Source organism: Oryctolagus cuniculus, chromosome 3 (genome assembly GCF_964237555.1).
Source record: "Oryctolagus cuniculus chromosome 3, mOryCun1.1, whole genome shotgun sequence".
In the NCBI taxonomy this organism is placed as follows: Eukaryota; Metazoa; Chordata; class Mammalia; order Lagomorpha; family Leporidae; genus Oryctolagus; species Oryctolagus cuniculus.
Window position 1 is genome coordinate 99,597,322 of NC_091434.1, and position 24,246 is coordinate 99,621,567.

At 39.2% G+C, this 24,246-nt stretch overlaps 1 protein-coding gene across 7 annotated transcripts in view; it reads right to left on the reverse strand.

Annotated features, from left to right (window-relative positions):
• KYNU (kynureninase) overlaps positions 1–24,246 on the reverse strand; it is a 228,983-nt gene that overhangs the window by 73,183 nt on the left and 131,554 nt on the right. For all 7 annotated transcript variants that reach the window (XM_070071543.1, XM_017342822.3, XM_051849583.2 and 4 more), the window contains 2 exons: positions 5,311–5,409; positions 4,163–4,236 (listed from right to left, as the gene is read on the reverse strand). In XM_070071543.1, coding sequence (XP_069927644.1) covers positions 4,163–4,236; positions 5,311–5,409 — 173 coding nt within the window. The remainder of the gene's footprint in view (positions 1–4,162; positions 4,237–5,310; positions 5,410–24,246) is intronic.

Sequence of the window (24,246 nt, forward strand, 5' to 3'; positions counted from 1 at the left end):
AGCCAGCATTGGAATTATTAATAGACATCACAATAAAAGAAAAGCTTCAAGACTATAAGAAAACAAACAACGTGTGGAAAAGCAACAGTTTCTTATCATTCAGCCTTCAGAAGTCAAGCCTGATTTAAATCCCCTCAGACTCCAAAGCTAGAGTTAAAATGCAAAAAAGTCAATAATGTACATTTTAAAAAAATTAAATGAATAGGTCTCACAAAAATATAAAATGAAACACACAGGAAAGATCTCATTCAACACACTAACCGAGAAAACCAATAAGAATGTAAGCCCAATGCAAAAGAGAAGTCAAGAAATGGAGATTTATGCAGTTTTTCAAATATCTGCTGCAATGAACTTAATGATACAAACAAACAATTTAATGCCCCACAAGGTCAGAAATCATAACCAATTATCTTTCCTGGTTGGGAGAAATGATCTTCACCACACAAAAATCTGCATGTTAACACAAAAATTCACAAGGGGGGTCAACAAAGTAAGTACTAAGTAATTATCAAACAAAGCTCCGAGGAGACTTGCCCCAATCATATTTAAAAATACCACCCATCTTTTTCCTTTATTTCTCAAATTTTCGATTTTTTTCACATAGTCCCTTATGTATCAATCACATACAAACGTTAAGAGCTATGATTAGTATGTTATGTGCATTGTCTCATTGTATTTGCCCAATAACTGCCTGTAAGGTCCTCAGTAAGAAGTCAGAGCACTGAGAGATCAAGGAATGTTCTTCAGCTTACAGACCACAGCTAGAGACCAAGCTGCAATGTGAATCTGGTCTACCAGCTGATCTACCTCCTGGGAGCATAGATTTAGCATATATTTAAATATTGTCGAGAAGATTTGGGGTTCCAGAAAATTAGAGGTGTGAGCACACTAAAATCCATACATTCTCCTTTTCCTTGTGCAGAGAGAGAAACCTGAAGTGCAATAAGCATGTGGTTAGAGCTTAAATCTGTCGCTCCCCCATTCGTGGAGGAACGACACAGGACCCTGCGCTGTTCTTTTGTCTGCTCGGCCCTTCCCGGGTTTGCTGCTGGTTCTTCCCGGGTTGGCTGCCGATCCTTCCACCTCCGTGGAAGGGCGGCTCCCCCTGGCACTTTCCCCACTTCCGCGGGGGAGCGGCACACCGCTGGCCGGCTCTCTTGGGGGCTGCTCAGGTGTTCCTTCAGATGTTCCTGGTGCATGTTGTCTCTCTCCTCCGGGCATTCCTATTTCTCTTATTTTACTTCTATCTGCCAGCATTCCTATTTCTCTCATTTTACTTCTAAACTTCTGTTTCTCTTATCCCCACGGCTTCCCAGTGCCCGCCCCGAGGCAGCTTCTTGGCACCTCGCCCCGCGGCGGCTTCCTGGCTCTGTGCGGCTTCAGCCCACGCTTCTCTTATCTGCGCGGCTTCCCGGCTTCGCGCGCGCTCCGTGGTCTCCATGCCCCTTCGCGCCCACACCACGGCCCAGCGCCAGCCCCGCACTTCCTATCTACTCGCGCCCCGTGCGCTCTCCCCGCACGCGGCGGCTTCCGCGAATCACACAGCTTAGCTCACATTTCCGCTTCTCCGTTTTCAGTCTAAGTTCCCTGGGCTAACCTGACGAAATCCAACCTAGCTTACATCTCTGCCTTTCGGTTTGGTCTTTTGCTCCCCCGTCTAATCTGACGGATTCCAATCTAGCTTACGTCTCTGCTTCTGGTTTTAGTTTTTCGCCTTCTGCTCCCCGGGCTGACTTGACGAATCCCAACTAGCTTACATCTCCGCTTCGGCCTGCCCCCGCGGCTTCATTTTCCCTAACATATTTTTCTCTACCCGGTATATTTCCTAAGTTTCTTCCAACAATATTCCCCTCTCATTTCTCCTGGCTTCTCCCCACAGTCCGTATCTGAGTCTGTTTGTTCTAGCTTTCACTTTCGCTTTTAATCTCCTAGCTTCCCCGCCATAGTCTGCATCCGAGTCTATGTTTCCTCCAGCCTTCACCTTCGCCCTCAATCCTAACTTCTTCCGGCACTTTTTCCGTCCGGCTTTTCCCTAGGCTCTTTGCTAGTCTCTCTCTCCGGTATTTTCCCACTTCTTCCCGCTTCTTCCCTCCTAGGTTTCCTATCCGAGTCACGGCACCATTATCCCTCCTAGGCTTCCTATCCGAGTCACGGCACCATTATGTCGCTCCCCCTCTTCGTGGAGGAACGACACAAAACCCTGCACTGTTCTTTTGTCTGCTCAGCCCTTCCCGGGTTTGCTGCTGGTTCTTCCCGGGTTGGCTGCCGTCCTTCCACCTCCGTGGAAGGGCGGTGCCCCCTGCCACTTTCCCCACTTCCACGGGGGAGCGAAACACCGCTGGCCAGCTCTCTCGGGGGCTGCTCAGGTGTTCCTTCAGATGTTCCTGGTGCATGTTGTCTCTCTCCTCCTTTATAGTCCTCTTCCACCAATCCCAACTCTGCTACCCACACACCGAGTACGCTGCTCTTCTCTAATCAGGAGCAGGATCAGCTCCTGCAGGTTATTGGTCGAACTGGAGGCAGCTGTGTAGAAGTTGTTTACTCCTCTCCCAGCACCATATTGTGGGAGAGCAGATGCATAGAATAAGTCTTAATTCCAGTAACTTAGTCTAGTCCAAGTTGCTCCCCACAAAATCCTTTTTTTTTTTTTTAATTTGACAGGTAGAGTTAGACAGTAAGAGAGAGATGGAGAGAAAGGTCTTCTTTCCGTTGGTTCACCCCCCAAATGGCTGGAGCTATACTGTTCCGAAGTCATGAGCCAGGTGCTTCCTCCTGGTTTCCCATGTGGGTGCAGGGGCCAAAGAGCTTAACTCCTAACTGCATTCTCTAGAATCTGTGTAGACTACTTGCCCACACCCAACTCACTTGCCCTTTGGGTTGATATAATACATCAGATCCTCTATTATAATTTAAATAAACAGAATGAGAAATGATCAATCTGGTAGTCATATTGTAGAAACAAGCAACATCTTGTACACCATAGATGTGGAAAACAATTACGCTAGGTGAAAGGTTATCAATGGGATTTGCTAAAAGTCAAAACTAGGACTTTAAAATTTTATGCATGGTCCTCTTATAGGCTTTTATATTCTTCTCAAGGGCTTTGGCACACAGAGAAATTTAATGCACTGACATCAATATACTCAAAAATGATGTCTGCCTGACTGAATATCTGTCTGAAGAGACTGCACTCTTTCATTTTTAAAATCTTGAAGGAGTTTTGATACGATTAAGTACACTATAGAAAATCATCCTGTATTCCTTGGATTTATATGACTAGATCTTCAGCAGCATGAGGTGCACCAGGCTTTCCTACTAATTCAGCTTTAGTTTTTGTAAAGATGATACTGGATCTGGTGACTGAAGATTCATTAAACTCATCAAACATTATCATGTTATCTATTAGGAGCCTAAATAGTCTCCTTGCCATACATATCCCAATACAATGACTATGAAGGAATTCTTTTCTTCCCAGAATATGATATTTTAATCTCCATTCCAGATAAAAATAAAGTAACACTTATGAATTCCCCAGTCAAATAAAAATGTGTCAATTTGTTGGTGTATTCCATTTAAGTTTATACTTGCTCTAAAATAGGAAGAGACTTCTGCAAAATAGAAAAGTATTACTTTTTATATAGTCAGTCTGTTGTTCAGTGTTCAGCTTCTCCAGGTTTCACGGATTATAAAGTCTTTCAGGACAGAAGATATTTCCCACAAGCCATCATGTAACATTTATAGCTTTAAAGGTAGATGTAATTTTAATAATAACATGCCACATTTAAAGCTCTATTAGGCACAGCTCTGGCTGCCTTTGATTTATTCATCATGTGAGCAATCTGAAATTTTCTAAAGTCTAATTTTTGAAAAAAAATCAAGTGGTCTCTGCATTCAGCCATCTGCTCTACATGATTGCAGTGACTCATTTTTAGCATTCACGCTTCTTTTTCATTGATTAAGTTTCTTGTTCAGCCAATTGAACCCTTTGGAAAGCATTTATTTCTGATAAAGCATATCACTGTTAATAGACTATTTTACAATAATTATAATACAATCCAGATTCCTATTGGATAGCATCTTCAAGAATTCATGTGAATGTAACATATTATTAATGCAAATTAACTTGTTCATTACCAAAAAAGAATTTAAAAATGGTACTCACGCAGGTCTAATGGTATGGGTATGCTTTTCGTGAACAAAGGCACCAGCAAGGCCTCCTGCTCCTGAATTTAAATACTGGATAGAAAATGAATTAAATTGCCTAAGTTTACCTGAATATATGACAAAATATAAACAATATAGCCATTTAACTTTTTTTAATCACAACTTTCAGCCAGTTCAAAATGGGTAATTATTTGAGTCTTATCATAAAACATAAACTTGGGACACTTTGATCAAAGAAAAACAATGCTTATTTATGTTAAGAATAAATGGTTGTGGGGCCGGCACTGTGGCGCAGCGGGTTAACGTCCTGGCCTGAGGCACCGGCATCCCATATGGGTCCCAGTTCTGGTCCTGGCTGCTCCTATTCCGATCCAGCTCTCTGCTATGGCCTGGGAAAGCAATGGAAGATGGGCCAAGTCCTTGGGCTCCTGCACCCACATGGGAGACCTGGAAGAAGCTCCTGGCTCCTGGCTCCTGATCGGCGCAGCTCCAGCCTTTGCGGCCATCTGGGGAGTGAACCAGCCAATGGAAGACCTCTCTCTCTGTCTCTACCTCTCTCTATAACTCTTTCAAATAAATAAAATAAATCTTAAAAAACAAACAGAATAAATGGTTGTCACTCTTTTTTTGGTCAAATTTTGTCTTAGTAGATACCAATTCTGTTTAGATCTGTCATAAAAGATTTAAATGATTATAAAAGCATCATATTTTTAAAACACCACATGAAGCGGGTTTTATTTTTAATCTTCCTGTCAATTAAGTTGCCTTCAAATATGTATGCCAAGTTGATTCTTGAAGATTTATCTTTACATTTGTAGAAATTTCAAATTATCAACAAAAACTAAGAATATAATCAATTTGAAGAAAGTTCTAAGTATGGAGCTTGTCTCTAGAATGTCTCAACTTTTTTTTTTATAGCAGCCTAGGAGTTGAAGGAATAAGTTCTCAATATTGACAAAAATACAAGAATTTAACTGTTTTCATACTATTCTAATATATGACATAATAATTTACTAAAATCATAAAACATAATGATATAAGAAATAACATGAAGCAACTTAAATCCTTACAGGCAGCCCATGGATCCTGTTTTTCCATTAATGCCAATGTGATATAAAATTTGTAAATATATTAGCTAGTTTGTACCTTGTAAGAACACCAGCAGGCAAAATCAACTCCCCAGTCATGCAAGTGGAGTTCAACATTTCCAACTGCATGTGCCAGATCAAAGCCAACAAAACAACCCTAGGGAAGAACATATAACAAATTTTGAATTTGTGTAATGATTAGAAACAGTAGTACAAACGTCTTTAAGAAATTTTTGATAAACTACTCCACCGTAAATAATGGTTCATTCTTGGATAAAGTGGCTCACAAAATGTTATCCACAATTCCCAAGATTCTTTGAATAGTTCCAGCAGGTCAAAGCCGCCTTCACAATACAAAGACTGCAGACACCATATTTACCATGTTGACATTTGCACAGGTAGTACAAAAGTAATATAATGGGTAGAACTGCTGGCACCTTAGCAGGAACCAAGGCAGTGGCAGGAGTCACAGCCTTTGTCCCAGTCCCTCATGCACTCAAGGGCATCAAAGGTGTTTCATTTAAGCACCTGCTGATTAAAGCTGTGAAAATGATCAATTGTCATTAAATGTCAGCCTTATAATTCTCCTGTCTTCTAATGCTTAATATGCAAAGCAATCATAAAGTACTAGACCACATTCTGAATTAGGATGGGTGGGGGAGAAGCTCTTTTCTATTAAATCAAATGTTAATGAGATTTATCAGACATAAAACAATGTCACTTATTTTTTGTTTTAGAAAAAAATTTAAAAGATGTATTTATTTGAAAGGCAAAGCAAGAGAGAGAGAGAGAGAAAAAGAGAAAGAGAGAGAGAGAGGGAGAGAGAGAGAGAGAGAGAGAGAGAGAGAGACCACGCATGCAAGTGTATTTTCCAAGCACAAGTTCATTTCCTCAACGGCTGCAAGTGCCAGGTCTGGGCCAGGCCAAAGCAAGGAGCTAAGAACTCCATCCTGGTGTCCCACATGTGTGGCAGGGGCCCATGCACTTGAGCCATCTTCTGTTGCTTTCCCAGGCCCATTAGCAGGAAGCTGTAGTAGAAGTTGAGCAGCTGGGCCTTGAACTGATGTCAGTGTCTCAAGCATCAGCTTGACCCTCTGTGTCATAACATGGGCCATGAAAGCAGCTTTTAATAACAATATATTGCTTATGTTATATGTAAGAAATTTATTCTTCTAAAAAATAAATAGATATATGTTAAAATTCTAATTGTAAATACTATCCATATAGATTAAAATCAAATACCAAATCCTCTTTGAGATACTGAATGAATTTTAAGAATAGGTTTCTGTTTCTTAAATATTTCAGATCTGCTGCTTTTATGTTTTTCTAACCCCTTTTAACCTGAAGCAGTTCACGAGTATTTTTATTTATGTTTTAATTTTGTATCATATATGAAATTAATTCAAGCAGTTCTAGCATACAACTGTGTTAAGTTGAACTAGTGGTTCTTATTGTTCGCCCTTTCTTGCATTCATGTCCTTTGTCACGTAACTTTTCAGTTTCTTTCGCTGAGGGCAAGGTGTGATTCTGTGCCACTGGACTCAGCTATATGACTTGTTTCAACCAATTGGATGTTGGCACATACAGTAAAAGCAGAACCACAGGGGTCAGCGCTGTGGTGTAGCAGGTAAAGCTACCACCTGCAGTGCTGGCATCCCATATGGGCACCGGTTCAAGTCCCGGCTGCTCCACTTCCAATCCAGCTCTCTGCTATGGCCTGGGAAAGCAGTAGAAAATGGCCCAAGTCTTTGGGCTCCTGCACCCACGTGGGAGAGCTGGAAGGAGCTCCTGCTCCTGGCTTTGGATCAGCGCAACTCTGGCCATTGCCGCCATCTGGGAAGTAAACCAGTGATGGAAGACCTCTCTCTCTCCACCTCTGCCTCTCTGTAATTCTGCCTTTCAAATAAACAAATCTAAAAACAAGCAAAAAAAGATCAGTATCACTAAAAGCACTTGAGTGACTAGGCCTGCTCCATCTTTCCCTCTGCCATATCTGTGAGAAGTCTGCATAGACCAACCCACTGACTCAGATGGAAGAAGAAATGTAGATCACAATCACCCTTACAGGTGCCCAACACTGATCAGCTGCTCCCCAGACCCCTTGCTTCTCCACAGATGCATGACTGAGCTTAGCTGAGGCCAGTTGAGCCCCTTCTTGCCAAGCCTTGATAGATAAGCAAACACCACAGTGACCCATAAATAAATGATTGCAGTATCTAGCCAATGAGTTCGGAGATGTTTTGTCACACATAATTTTTATGACAAGTGCTAAAGAGAGAAACATTGTTTACACTCCTAGGAATTATAGCCACCATTCCATTCCTGCACTAGCTTGAGAAGGATCAAAGGATGGGCAGTTTGTATCCAATACTCCTTTTAGGTCCTACATCAGAAGTAGAGTATGTATTCGTGCTCTGTGCTATTATCTCAGTAAACCTGCAAACCCTCTGATACAATTTCAAATGTGAGGCACTTTACTGGTACTCAATTAAAAAAATGATTCTTTTTCAATCATAGGGGGAAAATTGATGTAGTTTTGGAGAAAATTTCAAAGTTAATGTTGACCCAATAGTATTCACCATATACACTGTTAGATTCTCACAGCTTCTTGCCACCTGATTCAATTCTATCTTCATTATTTGCTTGGCAGGTGCTTTGCAGTGTTGTGGGTCTGCCTAATAGAATTTGCACTATTTTAGAGTAGAATCCACATTTCTGTTTCCTCTACATTCTCATAAGGAAGAGTTAGAGATGAATACATTTTATCCAAATCATGGCCAGGTAATAATGTTGTAATTTAATGCTTACTGTCAACATCATTTAACTTTCAGTATAGCAAAACATTAATAATTTTACCTAGAAAAATAGCAGCACACTCCACATTAAGATAATTCTGCACATAAATCTGAATTTAAAAAGAAAAATGCTGATGTTTAAGTAAGAGTGATGGAACTTTGCATGATATTTTCCTTTGTGTTCGTCTATTAGTTCAGCAGGTGCACATATAGTAATTACATACTCAAAATTTAGGTGTCATGTAACAATAAAGGGGCCTATCTATTGACTGAAGTAAAGCCTTGAAGTAAATTTAGAAATTTTTTTCTAACACTTCTCCCTTATGAATAAATAACCCAAGACTGTTATTAGAGGTATTTCTCCTCGATCAGATAGATGCAAAATATGACCTGTTTTTATAAATGAAGTTATATTGGGACACACTCAAATTCCTTTGTTTAAATATTTTCTACAGCTGCTTTTGCACTACAGAAGCAGAATTGAATTGTTACAGCAGAAACTATATAGCCCACAAAGCTTAAAATATTTACTACCAGTCCCATTACCGAAAATGCTTAGCCTTAGCCTACAGCATTAATTTCCATAAAGAAAAACTCAATATATTGACACCTTAATTAATTAAAAGCCTTACTCATTGTAATGTGACTGAAGCTAGTATCTTACCAAAAGGCAAATCAGTTTTAGAGAACACATGCATTTGTGCTTTATTTCTCATCAAAAATGAACACGACGTATCTCATAAAAAGACAGATGCTCTGTGCTAATATAGATTTGGAGGATCCAGCGGAAGCTGTGGATCAGTGTGGAAGTTGTAGATGTGCAGCAACAAGCACGGACACAACACGGGGCACCGTCCCATATCTGAGAGCTAGAGTAAGTGCCAGCTTTAGACAGTGAGGTGAGACCATAGTGCAGCAGCCCATGCCACTGGCATTATTGTTGGAGGTAGAAACTTGCCGAGTACCCTGTCTTTGAGTTCAGCCTGGAGCCCTAAGGGAAACAGGATAGCAGCCTAACCCAGTGAAAATAGGGAATGTTTCTGTCTTCCTACCCTCCCTCGATGGCATCTAGCAACCAGCTGGGAGAGGGTGACATTTTGACAGCAGTGGCTGCACTGGCTCTTGTGCACGAGCCCAGCAACCGGCAGGAACAAAGCACCATCCTGATAACAGCAGCAGCTACAGCAGCTTAGGTGTGTCCAGCCAGCAACAGGTAGGGAGGAGCTGCCATTTTGAAATGAGTAGCAGCTGTGGGGGCTCTTGTACATGCGTGTGATCCAGAGGGAAAAATCCACATGTCCCACTCACTGAGTATGGCTGGCAGGATGATTTGTGGCTGTGAACTCACATGAGACTGTGAAGTACCCCCAGCCTCTCAACACAGCCTGGAGACTGTGCCAGGGCTCAAACCACCAAGGTGGAACACCCACAGACCGCTGACTCTGGGAACATCTCTGCATCTCCATGGACAGCATAGGCTGGTGTGGCAGAGTGGATCCTCTGCACCCTGTGACTATGGAAGCCTAGTGTGCTGAAAAAGTGGGAACTCTGACTGCACAATAGAGCACAAAGTGCAGCCAGGTCACTGGATAATCACTATGTGGCACCAACAGCTCAGAGCTCCCTGACTGCCTGGGGTGGGTAATGTAGCAGGATCCAAGTTCAAATGAAGACTGCACAGATCCTTTGTGTGGTTGAAGTAGCCATGTGTGTGAGTGCTGCATACACAGTGTGATAACCCAGGGCATTATTCACCTTGAAAGAGAAGGGAGGGTATGATTATGCCAGCCGAGTTGATCATACACTCTTCGCAGCTGACAATAGATTTACCACACCCAACTTGGGTGTCATCCTGGATTCTTATCCCATCCTGGAGCACTGACCAGAACTCCCTGGCCACAGCCAGCACACACCTATGGGTATTCACTAAAGAAAAGACACTCCACTAAGCCACAGATGAATAGATCAAAGATAAAATCAATTAGAGGAGAAAACCAATATCTCCACAAGCCCTAAAAATAAAATGCAGAAATTCAAGAAACAAGAATGGCAACATTAATCCCCCAAAGGAAAGACTTCCTTATGAGAATTTGAAGATGAAGAGACTGATGAAATGCCTGAAATGGAATTCTAAAGATTAATCATAGAATTACTCAGAAGTAATGAGAAACAAATTCATGAGTTAAAGAAATCCATACATGACATGCAAGAATTCTCCCATGAGATTGAGATTTCAAAGAGAACTCAAACTCAAATTTTAGAAATCAAGAATTCAATAAATCAAATAAAATACAGTGGGAAATCTTGACTTGGTGAGACAGAAGAAAGAATATCTGAACTAGAAGAAAACTCTTCAGAATTTGTCACCAAAAACATAAAAAGAATAATTATGAAAATTAAAAACATTGCTGGAGATATATGGGATACTATCAAATGACCCAACATACAGGTTTTAAGAATTCCTGAAGGTATGGAAAGACAGGATGTATTAGAAAGCCTACTCAGTGAAATAGTTACAGAAGATTTCCCTAATTTGGAGAAAAAAGGCACATCCAAGTGCAAGAGGCACATATAACACCAAATAGACCTGACTAGAAAAGATCTTCACAATGACTCCTTGTATTCAAACTTTCAAGAGTAAAACATAAAGAATAGATTTTAAAATGTGTACAAGAGAAATACCAGATTACTTTCAGAGGATCCACAAATAGACTCACAGCTGACTTCTCATCTGAAACCCTATAGGCCAGGAGAGAATGGAGAAATATAGTCCAGGTATTAAGAAAAAACCTGTCAACCCAGAGTACTGTTCCCTGCAAGGCTGTCATATATGAATCAAGGTGAAGGACTTCCATAGCAAACAGAGATTGAAAGAACTTGTCACAACTTGTTCAACTTTATAAAGGATGATTAAGAATGTATTAAACATAGAAACACAGAAGGATAGTCACCAGTATGAAAGAAGGTAAAAGCAAAAAATCTCCCAGTTTTTTAAAAAAAGGAAATTCCATGCAAACAATAGGAATATTTACAAAAAAAGCAGGCAAATTTGTTACTTATCAATATTAACCTTGATTCTCCAATTGAAAGATATAGAGGGGCCAGTGCTGTGGCATAGTGGGTAAAGCCGCTGCCTGCACTGCTGGCATCCCGCATGGGTGTGGGTTTGAGTCTCAGCTATTCCACTTTTAATTCAGCTCTCTGTTATGGCCTGGGAAAAGAGTAGAAGATGGCCCAAGTCCTTGGGCCCCTGCAGCAATGTGGGAGACCCAGAAAAAGCTCCTGTTTCCTGGCTTCAGATCAGTGCAGCTCTGGAAATTGTGGCCAATTGGGGAATAAACCAGCAGATAGAAGACCTCTCTCTCTCTGACTCTTCTCTCTCTGTGCAACTCCAACTTTCAAATAAATAAATAAATCATATAAAAAGAATATTTGAATGGATTAATAAGGCACATCTATTTGCTGCATACAAGAACACACCTCACCAATAAAGAAACATCTAGACTGAAAGTGAAAGGATAGAAAAATTTATTACACACTAACAGAAAGCCACATGAACAGGTGTAGCTATCCTAATATTAGACAAAATAGAGTTTAACACAAAAAATATTAAAAGAGACAAAGAAGAGCACTATGTAATTATTAAAGGATCAATTCAACAGAATGATGTGACTATAATAAAGGTATATGCACCCAATGCCAGGGTGTCTGACTATTTGAAACAAATGTTAATGGATCTAAGCAGAGACATAAACTCCAATAAAATAGTAACTGGGGACTTCAACACTCCACATTCATCAATGGACTAATCAACTATACAGAAAATCAACAAAGAAACAACAGAGATAATCTAAACTATGGACCAAAGGTACCTAACTGATATCTACAGAAACTTTCATCCTGCAGTAGCAGAATACACATTCTTTCCATCAGCACATGGAATTTCTCTAGGAAAGAAAATATGCTAGGTGATAAAGCAAGTCTCAGCAAATTCAAAAAAATCAAAATCATATCATGCATCTTTTCTGACCACAATGGAATGAAGCTGGAAACTAACAACTCAAAAATATCTAGAATATATACAAACACATGGAGACTGAGCAACATGCTCCTGAATGAAGAGTGGGTCACAGAATAAATCAAAATGGAAATCAAAAAGTTTCTGGAAATGAATGAACATGACAATACAACTTATCAAATCGTATGGAATACAGCAAAAGCAGTGTTAAGATGGAAGTTTATAGCAATTGGTTCCTACATCAAGAAATTGGAAAGGTATCAAATAATAAGCTACCAATGCATCTGAAGTTTAAGAAAAACATCGAGAAACCAAACCCAAAATTATCAGAGGAAAGAAATAATTAAATTAAGGAAGAAATAAATAAAGTTGAAACCAAAGAACCATACAAACAACACAGTTAAATGATTAAACTTTTTTTAAAAAATAAACAAAACTGATACACCATTGAACTAAAAAATCAAAAAAGAGGGATAAGGCCTTAATTAATAAAATCAGAAATGAAAAGAAAATGTAACAATGGATATGACAGAAATAAAAAGAATCATTAAGCATTACTACAAAGAGCTTATGCCAAAAAAATAGCAAAATTCAGAATAAACGGATAGATTCCTGAAAATATACAATCTACAAAAATTGAGTCATGAAGACACAGAAAATCTAAACAGACCAATAACCAAGATGGAGATTGAATCAATAATAAAGACCCTCCCAAAAAAGAAAAGCCCAGGACCAGATGGCTTCACTGATGAATTCTACCAGACTTTCAAAGATACAACAGTGAAAGAGAACTATAGACCAATATCCCTCATGAACATAGATGCAAAAAAATCATCAATAAAATACTAGCTCATTGAATCCAACAACGTGTCACAAAGATCATTCACCTGGACCAAGTGGGATTTAATCCTGATATGAAGGGATGATTCAACATTCACAAAGCAATAAATATGAGCCATCACATTAACAAACTGAAGAATAAAACCCATATGATTATCTCAATAGATACTGAGAAACTTTTTCATAAAATACAATATCCTTTCATGATGAAAACCTTAAGCAAATTGGATATAGGAGGAACATTCCTCAACACAATCAAAGCAATTTATGATAAACCGACAGCCAGCATCTTTTTGAATGGGGAAAAGTTGAAAGCATTCCCACTAACATTTGGAACCTGATACGGATGCCCACTCTGACCAGTGCTATTCAATATAGTCCTGAAAATTTTAACCAGAGTCTTTAGGCAAGAAAAAGAAATCAAAGGGATACAAATTGGAAAGGAGGAATTCAAACCCTTTTTGTAAATGGCATGATTCTATATATAGGGGATGCAAAACACTCCACTAAGAGACTTTGAAACTCATAAGAGGGCATGGCAAAGTGGCAGAATATAAAATTAACACACCAAAATCAATAAGTTTTGTATGCCCTGACAATACTATGGCTGAGAAAGAACTTCTAAGATCAATCCCATTCACAATAGCTTCAGAAAAAATTAAATGCCTTGGATTACGTTTAACCAAGGAGGTAACAGATCTTCATAATGCAAATTACAAAATATTAAAGAAAGAAACAGAAGACACAAAATAATGGAAAAATCTTCCATGTTTGTGGATTGGAAGAAATAATATCATGAAAATGTCCATACTACCAAAAGCAATTTACAGATTCAATGCAATCCCACCAAAATATCCATGACTTTCTTCTGAGATCTAGAGAAATGATGCTAAAATTCATATGGAAACACTAGAAAACCTGAATAACTAAAGCAATCATACACAACAAAAACAAATAAAAGGCATCACAAAATCAGGTTTCAAGATATACTACAGAGCAGTATAATCAAAATAGTCTAACACTGGCACAAAAACATTGTAGACCAATGGAACAGTATAGAAACTCTAGAAATCAATCGATGCTTCTACAACCAATAAATCTTTGACAAAGAATCTAAAATTAATCCCTGGAGAAAGGACAGTCTCTTCAACAAATGGTGTTAGGAAAACTGGATCTCCACATATAGAAGTATGAAAGAAGATCCTTGCTTACACCTTATACTAAAATCAACTCAAAATGGATCAGTGATCTAAATCTATGAACTGATACCATCGAATTACTAGAGAAATTGAGGAAACTCAGGAAGACATTGACATAGGCAAAGAATTCTTGGAAAAGATCCCAGAAGCACAAAGTTAAAATTACATTAAACTGAGAAGCTTCTGCACTTCAAAAGAAACACTGAGCAAAGTGAAGAGGCAACCAATGTTAGGAAAAGAGGTGCAGAACAGAGAAGAGACAGAATAAGAATCTATAGCCAGACCTAATTTATTCAGACAAAATAAATCCACAGATGTGGGTGACCAACTGCCTGCATGCACATCTATGGAACAAGTGGCAGGAGGCCCCAAACCAAGGTGCTGGGCCTTTTTATATCTGAGGAGGGCTAGGTGTGGGAGTGGGAGTAGAGAACAGCAGGTGGAGGGGAATTCTTTGGAGTTGGTTTTTCATGTGGCCACCAGGCCTCTGAACCTGGGGAAGAATGCGTGGGTGGATGTCAAAACAATAGGGTGTGAGACTGAATTGAGATTCAAGGGCAAGGGATAAATACCCATATTATGTCTCTTTTGGACAATGAGTGAGAGTGGCTGAGGCTTATGCCTTTGTTCCATCAACTGATAGAATAGGAGAAAATATTTATAAACCATGCAACTGATAAAGGATTAATTTCCAGAATCTATGAAGAACTAAAAAATTCAACAACAAACAGCCAATCCAATTAAGAAATGGGCTAAGGACTTGAACAGGGATTTTTCAAGTGAGGAAGTTCAAATGGCCAACAGCCACTTGAACAAAATGTTCAAGATCATTAGCCTTCAGGGAAATGCAAATCAGAACCATATTAACATTTCATCTCGCCCCATTTAGAATGGTCTGATACAGAAATCAAAAAACAATAAATGCTGACAAGAATGTGGCTAAAAAGGTCCTTAAATCTACTGTTGGTGGGAATGTAAACTGGTGCAGCCATTGTGGAAGACAGTATGGAGATACCTTGAAATCTGAATATAGGGGCTTACACTGTGGCATAGTGGGTAAAACCACTGCCTGCATTGCCTGCATCCCATATGGGTGCCGGATCAATTACCGGGTGCTCTAATTCTGACCCAGCTATCGGCTATGGCCTGGGAAGGGAGTAGAAGATGGCCCAAGTCCTTGAGCCCCTGCACTCATTGGGAGATCTGGAAGAAGCTCCTGGCTCCTGGCGCAGCTCTGGCCGTTGCCAATTGGGGAGTGAGTTTGCAGATGGAAGACCTCTCTCTCTCTCTCTCTCTCTCTTTCTCTCTGTAACTTTGCCTTTCATATAAATAAAACTTTTTTTAAAAAATCTGAATATAAACCTACCATATGAACCAGCCATCCCACACCTGAGAATTTTCCCAAACCAAAAGAAATCAGTATATGAAAGAATGACCTGTACCCCACGTTCACTGTAGCTCAATTCACATTAGCTAAGATATGGGATCAACCCAGGTGTCCATCAACTGATGATTGGATTCAGAAAATGTGGTATATATGCACAATGGAATACTGTTCAGCCATAAAAAGAATGAAGTTCTGTCTTTTGCAACAACATGGATGCAACTGGAAACAATACTTAATGAAATAAGCCAGTCCCCAAAAAGACAAATACCGTATATTTTCCCTGATCTGTGGTAATTAATACCAAAAAGTAATGTATAGGAGTAAAATTGACATTTTTGACCTTTGATGATTTTTTTAAGCCCTGAACAATCTTTTTTCTTACTATTTATTTAACTATTTACCTAGTATAATGTTAATCTTATGAGTGTAAACCACGCTGAAAGTAAATTATTGTAAAAATTAAGATTCGTATTAGGAGATGAAGGAGGAAGAAGCATGGGAGTATAGGTGGGGAGGGTGGGGAAAGTATCACCATGCTTCTAAATCTGTATACATGAAATATGTGAATTTTGCAGACCTTAAATACATTTTTTAAAAAATATTTTTGTATCTGAAGTCTTCTTCTCACCAATATTTCTAATTTAAGCAAAAATTATTTTTAATTCAGCAATGTTTACAACTCTTCAAAATATAATTTTTAGCAATCAAGCTTTATTAGAAAACGCAAGGAAAGAAAGGGTTGTGCATTTATTTTATTATCAATTATTTATAAAGAATGACACTTTGAAGGAACCACAAAATTCCTTCTAATATATCCTGTTATTAAAAGCCCTGTGGCCACATCTGTGACAAAACATCAAAAAAGCCCCTGCTGCTTCTACAATATGTTTGAAAGCATGTCAATCCCTTCCTTGTGAATGGAAAAAATAATAAATTATTTAAATGTGACTGTTTTGAGGGAAGGGCTGGGACTTGAATGATATTGTTACAAAGTGATTCTATAAAAGTGTCACTAGATGGCAGTATCTTAAAAATAAAGAAAAAAAAGTAAATTATACTAAACTTTATAGAAATGTAGAAAGATATTTTCATTATTTTACTTCCAAGGATAAATAGCATGATATGCATAGGTGTAAAAAGTACTTCACACTCGAGTGCCTACTTTTTGCATTTTTTACATAAAAATAATCATTTTAATATCTTTGTTTTTCCTTTAGTTGAAAAGCAGAGAGAGAGGGAGAGAGAAAGAGAGATCCTACACACTGGTTCACTCTCCAGGTGTTTGCAACAACCATGTCTAGGCTGTGTTTGGGCTGGTAGCCAGGAACTGAGTCTAGGACTCCCATGTGGGTGGCAAGAGCCAATTACTTGAGCCATTACTTGCTGCCTCCCAGGCTCTACGGTAATAGGAAGCCACAGTCTGTGGCTGGAGCAGGTAGTCAAAGCCAGATCCTCCCATGGGAGACATCCTAATCAATGTCTTTCTCAGCCTAAATGCCTGTCCCTCCAAATTCATTTTCATTCAAAATTACCCGCAAGCCATCACCCTCAAATTGATGGAGCTCCACACTTGCATAGCAGTGTTCAGGCAATATCCCACCCTGCTTTAAATCTGTTTTAAAACTATTCTAATCATTCTGAATATTGCAACCTTGATTGCCTATTTCTCAAAGTAACAATTTCCCAGTGTTGCTGTGTTCCTTCAGAATTTGAGCTCAAATCTTTGTTGAATAAATTGTACATGGATGAATAAGTTATAAAGTCTTTCAATTGTCAATTATCTCTTAAATCACATCAACTTTTAAGAGATTTGAGGTCTACTGTTTCTGCTTCACTTTATAAAATTAAATTAAAAAAAAATATTTGAGAGTCAGAGAGACAAGGAGAATGAGAATATGTGAGAGAGAAGACACAGCCAGCTCCCATCCTCTAGTACACTCCATAAGTATCTACAAAGCCTAGGAGGGGCCTGCCTTGCCAAAGCCTGGAGACAGGATCTCAAGCCAAGTGTCCCAGGTGGGTATAAGGGAGTCAATTACCTGTACCATCAGCCCTGCCTCCCAGGGTCTGCACTAGTAGGATGCTGGAGACAAGAGTTGAAGCTAAGCCATCAAACCCATGTACTTGGATGCAGGAAATAGATATATAAACTGGTATTTTAACCCATTAGGCCAAATGCCCACTCCTCAGGTGCAATTTTACTGTATAAGCTACTTAACTCAGATATATTATTTTTTAAAGTGAAGTATCTTGGGCAAACATAGCTAACATACGTTCAAAATCTCTTAAACAAGGCGCATCGGGGTATTTTGGCCTTGTCTTCTTCACTATCACGTTTTCTATTCTGTGGAGAAATAATGCACACAGAGCCTTGGTGAAAGTTCAAGCAGAAGAGGTAACTCACCATCAAGTTTGATTCCTTATTTTTTTTAGTAAAATGAAATATAGACTGGTACAGCTGAAGCTTTTTTCCTTCTGTATCAAACTGACTTTTGAATGTTATTAATGTGATTGCTCTTTCTTTTTTCAAAATTTTATTGAAGTTTACAACTTTCATGTATCTCCTCTATACACAGATTTAGGAACATAGTGATACTCCCCACGTTACCCTCACTCCAGCCTACTAAAAGCAAAAAAAATCTGAATTATGAAAACTTTTAGTAAGTAATTATGAGTAAAAAACTGTAATCGTACAGGATGCAATACTTATGGCTCTACACAGGGCTGATACTCAGCCAGTTTGTGTTGGTGTGCTCATATTTAAACTAGATCAGTCATCCTATACCACCCGAATAACTGCCATGGGTGCAGGGAGCTTCTTGCCAGGGGCGCCTGTGGACATCCGTGAACATCAGCATCCCAGTGTTCAGTGTGAGGTGCTGGCCCTGACTCCAGGGGGTGAAATGAAGCCCTTTCCAGGGCTGCTACCACTCTTGTTGATGAGTTATAGATGCCCACATGTTCCTTCATGTCTATGGTAGGTAGTAGCTGTTCTCCTTTTGATCTTCTGACTATGGAAACTGAAGCTTCCATACCATACCAACTAAATCTTTAGGTGTTTTGAATATCATGCCTTGTTTTGTACAAAACTAAATGGGAACAATCTAAGGACTCTAATATCATAACTTTAGACAATATTACTTTTAAAATAAAAGGTGTGGTATGAAATCTTAGGAAAATTATTTCCAAAAAAAGTTACGGGGAGGTGTTGTTGCATGTACATGTAAGTTGATCAACTCTATATAGATTTATGAACAACCAATTATAGCTTGGCTAGTTAACTCTTCTCTTGTGTTTCTCAAATATATTCATGGTTAGGGGTTCTTACAACAGGAGTCACTGTGCACTTACTCCTCATGTAGGATCTCTGTCCTTAACATGCTGTACACTGAGGCTTAATGCTATAACGAGTACTCAAACAGTATATTTCACTTTGTGTTTCTATGGGGGTGCAAACGACTGAAATCTTTACTTAATGTACACTAAACTGATCTTCTGTAAAAAAAAAAAAAAAAAAAAAAAAAAGAAATTATCAATTCCCAACTTGACTCTCACTGGGATTAAACATGGCAATAGGTCTGATCTGATTTCATCATCATTTAAAAAAAAATCATCTATTATTTTTCACTTTATGTTTCTGTGTGGGAGCAAACTGTTGAAATACTTACTTAAGGTATACTAAGCTGATCTTCTGTATATTAAGATAATCGAAAATGAATCTTGATGTGAATGGAAGGGGAGAGGGAGTGGGAAAGGGGAGGGTTGTGGGTGGGAGGGACGGTATGGGGGGGGGAAGCCATTGTAACACATGAGTCGTACTTTGGAAATTTATATTCATTAAATAAAAGATTAAAAAAAAATAGTATTTGAGTAAGATGATAATAGACAGGAAGAGGAGGATGAAAGCTAGTAGGGTTCCATGCCAGTCTTGGAACATTTTATTTTCCAAAATTCATTCAAGTGTCATGATTCAAAAGCACACATAGATGCTCAGTCAAAAACAAGAACAGGGGTGGGTGTCATGGCACAGTGTCTTAACTCACTACTTAGGATACACCCCATATTGGAATGTCTGAGACTGATTCCTGCTTCAGCTTCCAGTCAGCTTTCTGCTAATGTGCACCCTGAGATGCAGCAGATAATTGCTGTAGCTGGATTCTTGCTACCCAGGTGAGAAACCTAGACGAAGTTCCTGGCCGCTGGCTTTGGCCTGGCTCAGGACGAGCTGTCATGGCCATTTGAGGAGTCAACCAGTAGACAGAAGGTTTTTTCTTCACTCCCACCCCTCAAACTGGCTTCCTTTTTACTTGGCATTCTGCCTTGCAATACCTAAAAACACAAAAGCATCAAGACTAAATTAGCTTTGGTCTTTAAAAATCTTTTTCACCTTTCTTGTCTTTTTCTTCCAACTCTCTTTTCAGGAACTAAGCACCATTTTGTGTGTTAACGTGCCATTATTTCTTTGCAAAATTCTTTTGAAAATAATAGATAACAGCTATCTACTGTTTTATACAGTGTTAAGTCTTCACTTATTTATATCAGTAGTTCAATGAGAATAGTAGGTTTTCACTATTAAGTATAAAGCTATACAAAATGAAAGCAGACAAATAAAATGGATCAAGAGTCATTTTTCCAAGTGAAACTTCAAGGAAATTTTAGAAAGCAAGTAGCATGACAACCAGAATCAAAGCTTAAATTTTCTCTAGGGCAGAACTCAAATGCTATTCAACATTATTTTAATACTAAGGCTCTATGGATAATACATCAGACCAAAAAATAAATAAATAAAAATCAGCATATGTGAGGCAGAAAAAAATCCACACAAATCCATCTATGTTGCAAAATACCGATATTGATGTTCAGCAGCAAACATAAACAAGAGCTAGGAAAATTAGCCAAAATTTTTACTGTCCAAAATTTTGACCAATTGCACTAATGTAAAGTCAAACCATTTCAAATATATTCTTTGTCAAATGTTATTTTTAAATATACATAAAAGGAAAAAGAGAACTTACTCTACACAATTTGTTTAAAACAACTCCCATTGTCCAACATTTGTTGATTAATGGTATTTATTTAGAGATGTGTATACAAATGAGACTAAAGGCCCTGATGAAGTGAATGTTGTTCTCTGATACCCATGTGAGCTGCTGCAGGGATGTTGAATAGTATAAAAATACTGGGGGAAGAGTGTTTCTAGAGAGTTTAATTGTAAAAGTAACAAGTCCAATAAAGGAGTGTTTTGAATTAAAAAAAAAAAGTTTCTTTTAGGAAAGGTTATACACACAAATTAAAGAAATCCTTGAACTAACATGAGTTACTTTAACTTGGTAAAAAAAATATTTAAAAGCTCTTGTTGGGATTAAAGGATAAGCTAAAAAATGAAGATGAAATTCATCCGGAAAGATTCACTTACTTGTCAACCTGTACAAATGAGAATAACACAGTTCCAGCATTTTTTTTAACTTATTAAGCCATATTTATTCACATCACACCATACCCTGATATTTTTTCTAAGTGTAGTAGCTTACAGTTGTAGTTGCTCTGAATGAAAATATGAAGGAAGTGTCCTGTGGAAAGTAAACAGCAGGGGATGGGATGTCGGGGATAAGGGAGTGGACACAAGAGATCCAAGGAACTTGTCCTTGGAGGAGGGTCCTGGGTTCCTGAATAGGATGCTGAACCTTCACTCCTGTGTTGGCGATGCACAAACCATCACAGTTGTGGAGGGCCTTCCTGGACTTCATTAATTCAAGAGCATGTAGCCTTCACTTTTCTTTTCAAATTAGTATGTAACCCATGTCATTCTTTGTTTAGATTCCAGAAGTCTTTCAATTGGTATGATTTACACAGCAAGGCAGTTAGTCTGTGGGGAAAACTGGCCAAGCAGAACATGGCACTATAGCTATTTCTCCTAATTATGTGAATAGATGTCAAAGGGAAATGATAGCTTCTGAGTTTCAGTGGGAATTGCTATCCTAAACCATCTGAATGCTCCTCTTGAGCCAATGCACGTTATCTGATTTTGGCCCAACCTTAAGGCTAAATGAATTGGTGGGAAAAAAAGCATACTTTTTGTGGTGTTATGCTGAGTTGTTTTTTTCAAGAATGACCATGGATCTGTCCTTTCCTTTGTCAAGCATTAACAGACTCTATAGCAAGAGTCAGAAACATCCAGCCCCCAGACTGTATAAGTCCTGTGAAATCATTTGGACTGGCAGGACTCGAAATTCAATACATTTATAGCAGGTGAATATTTAAATTGATAATTAGGTATGGCCTGTAAATGATGTTATAAATATCCAAATGGGCCTTGGCAGAAAAAATGTTTCTCACCCCTGAATTCTAAAGAAACTTTTTATTTTTTGTCTCTATGTCCTATCTGATTCTGAGATCTTTAAAGCAGAGATTAAAGGGTTTTTCCTTGTCTCAGTTTTTTCTCTTCCCACTGCCTGTCATAAAATGTGAAGTCAATATTTATTTGGAAAAATGAAGGCGTTCCTTTTCTTCTAAATTTTTATTTATTTGAAAAGCAGGAAACAGCAATATGCCCACTGATTCACTCCCCAAATACCTGGAAAAACCAAAGGCTGGGCCTGGCTGAAGCCAGGAGCTCAAAATTTAATCCATGTCTTCCATGTGGATGGCAGGGATTCAACTACTTGAGCCATCACCTGTTGTTCCACACTAGCAAGAAGTTGGAATCAGGAGCAGAACAGGGACTTGAATACAGGCATTCCAAAATGGGATGCAGAAGTCCCAAACAGCATCTTAACCACTGAGACAAACTTCCACTCTAAATGAAGTTTCCCAGGAATACTGTATACCTCAGCTACCATTAAGATTTCCAGGAATTTCCTGCTGTGACCCTCTCTAGTATCATTTAGCTTGATTCCTAGTCATAAAGAGGCATGAAAACTCTTTAAACGAGAGGGAGAGCTCCTACAGTCTTCCAGAAAGGCACAGAGGAGATGCTGGCAGGAATGCCAATAGGGTCACTGTAGCTGGGAGATGTTACCAACAGCACAGCTGTCTGAGAATTCTACTGGGAGGACAGTTCCAAGGGCTAGGATCTTGGGCCTTTCTCATGATGGTTTGAGGCTCTAGCATTGCTGAACGCTAGGTCTGAACAGAATCTGACTAGAAAACACTTCTGGTTCCTTGATGTAAAGGAGCAAAGCATACATTATGCATTTTCAATATTGTCAATAGAGAAAATGGAACTAATCAACTATGGAGACAGAGATCTTAAAAAAAATCCCAAGACAAGAAATGATCACGAAAAGATGTTAGTATCTATTTCCTTTGACTTGTGCGAACACTCAGACCTCTTTGCATTGCATAATTAGTTTTTGTTTTGTTTTGTTTTTTGAGGCAAAGTGGACAGTGAGAGAGAGAGACAGGGAGAAAGGTCTTCCTTTGCCTTTGGTTCACCCTCCAAATGGCCACTGCGGCCGGCGTGCTGCGGCCAGCGCACCGCGCCAATCCAAAGGCAGGAGCCAGGTGCTTCTCCTGGTCTCCCATGGGGTGCAGGGCCCAAGCACTTGGGCCATCCTCCACTGCACTCCCTGGCCACAGCAGAGAGGTGGCCTGGAAGAGGGGCAACCGGGACAGAATCTGGCACCCCGACTGGGACTAGAACCCGGTGTGCCAGCGCCGCAAGGCAGAGGATTAGCCTAGTGAGCCACGGCGCCGGCCGCATAATTAGTTTTATATGTAGAAGCAGACAATGCAGTGAAAAGTGAACATTGGTATGAGCCATAGCTAGACTCCAATTTTAGCCTTTACCAAATGATTAAGTCACCTTGCACAAGGGATAACATCTCTCAGACTCAGTTTTCTTGATTGTGCCATGATGAAAACTTGTTAGGGTTGCTGGGAAATTGGAAATATTGCTTGTCAAGTGCTGGAACATAGAAAGCTATCACATTTGTACAAAATGTTATTTGAGAAATAATAGGCATTGTTTTAGAACTATTTTCTTTATTTTTTTTTTTTTTTCTTTTGACAGGCATAGTGGACAGTGAGAGAGAGACAGAGGGAAAGGTCTTCCTTTTTTCTGTTGGTTCACCCCGCAATGGCCGCTGCGGCTGGCGCGCTGCGGCTGGCGCCCCACACTGATTTGAAGCCAGGAGCCAGGGCCCAAGGACTTGGGCCATCCTCCACTGCACTCCCAGGCCACAGCAGAGAGCTGGCCTGGAAGAGGGGCAACCGGGACAGAATCTGGCGCCCCAACTGGGACTAGAACCCAGTATGCCAGCACCGCAGGCAGAGGATTAGCCTATTGAGCCTGGCGCCAGCCTAGAACTATTTTCTTAAAGTAGACATTGATGAAACTGGCAAATACAGAGATAAGAAAAATGCAGATAGGAGAAGGGGTGTATTTTGCTAATGAAATTTAAAGAAAATGTGCCATGAGAACATATGAGGTGGAGCTGATAGCTACATGGAGACTGAAAATGAATGCTGAGAGAAAGGAAAAGTAAACCAACATGGAGACTCTAAGGCACTGAGTAATTTATAGGTGAGAACTTCCTCCCATCTAATGAAGTCTACAGCAGCACTTGAAAAGTTAATGGGAAATGCAATTAAAATAAAGTTTATTTTGGGGCAAATAATTTTGAAATATATGCATAATTTTTCACATAATGTACATTCTATGAACTTTCTAAAGACCCACAGATGCTTTAAAGAACAAATTTCAAGTTTCAGTTTTTTTTTTTTTTTTTTTTTTTTTTTTTTTATTTGAAAGGTA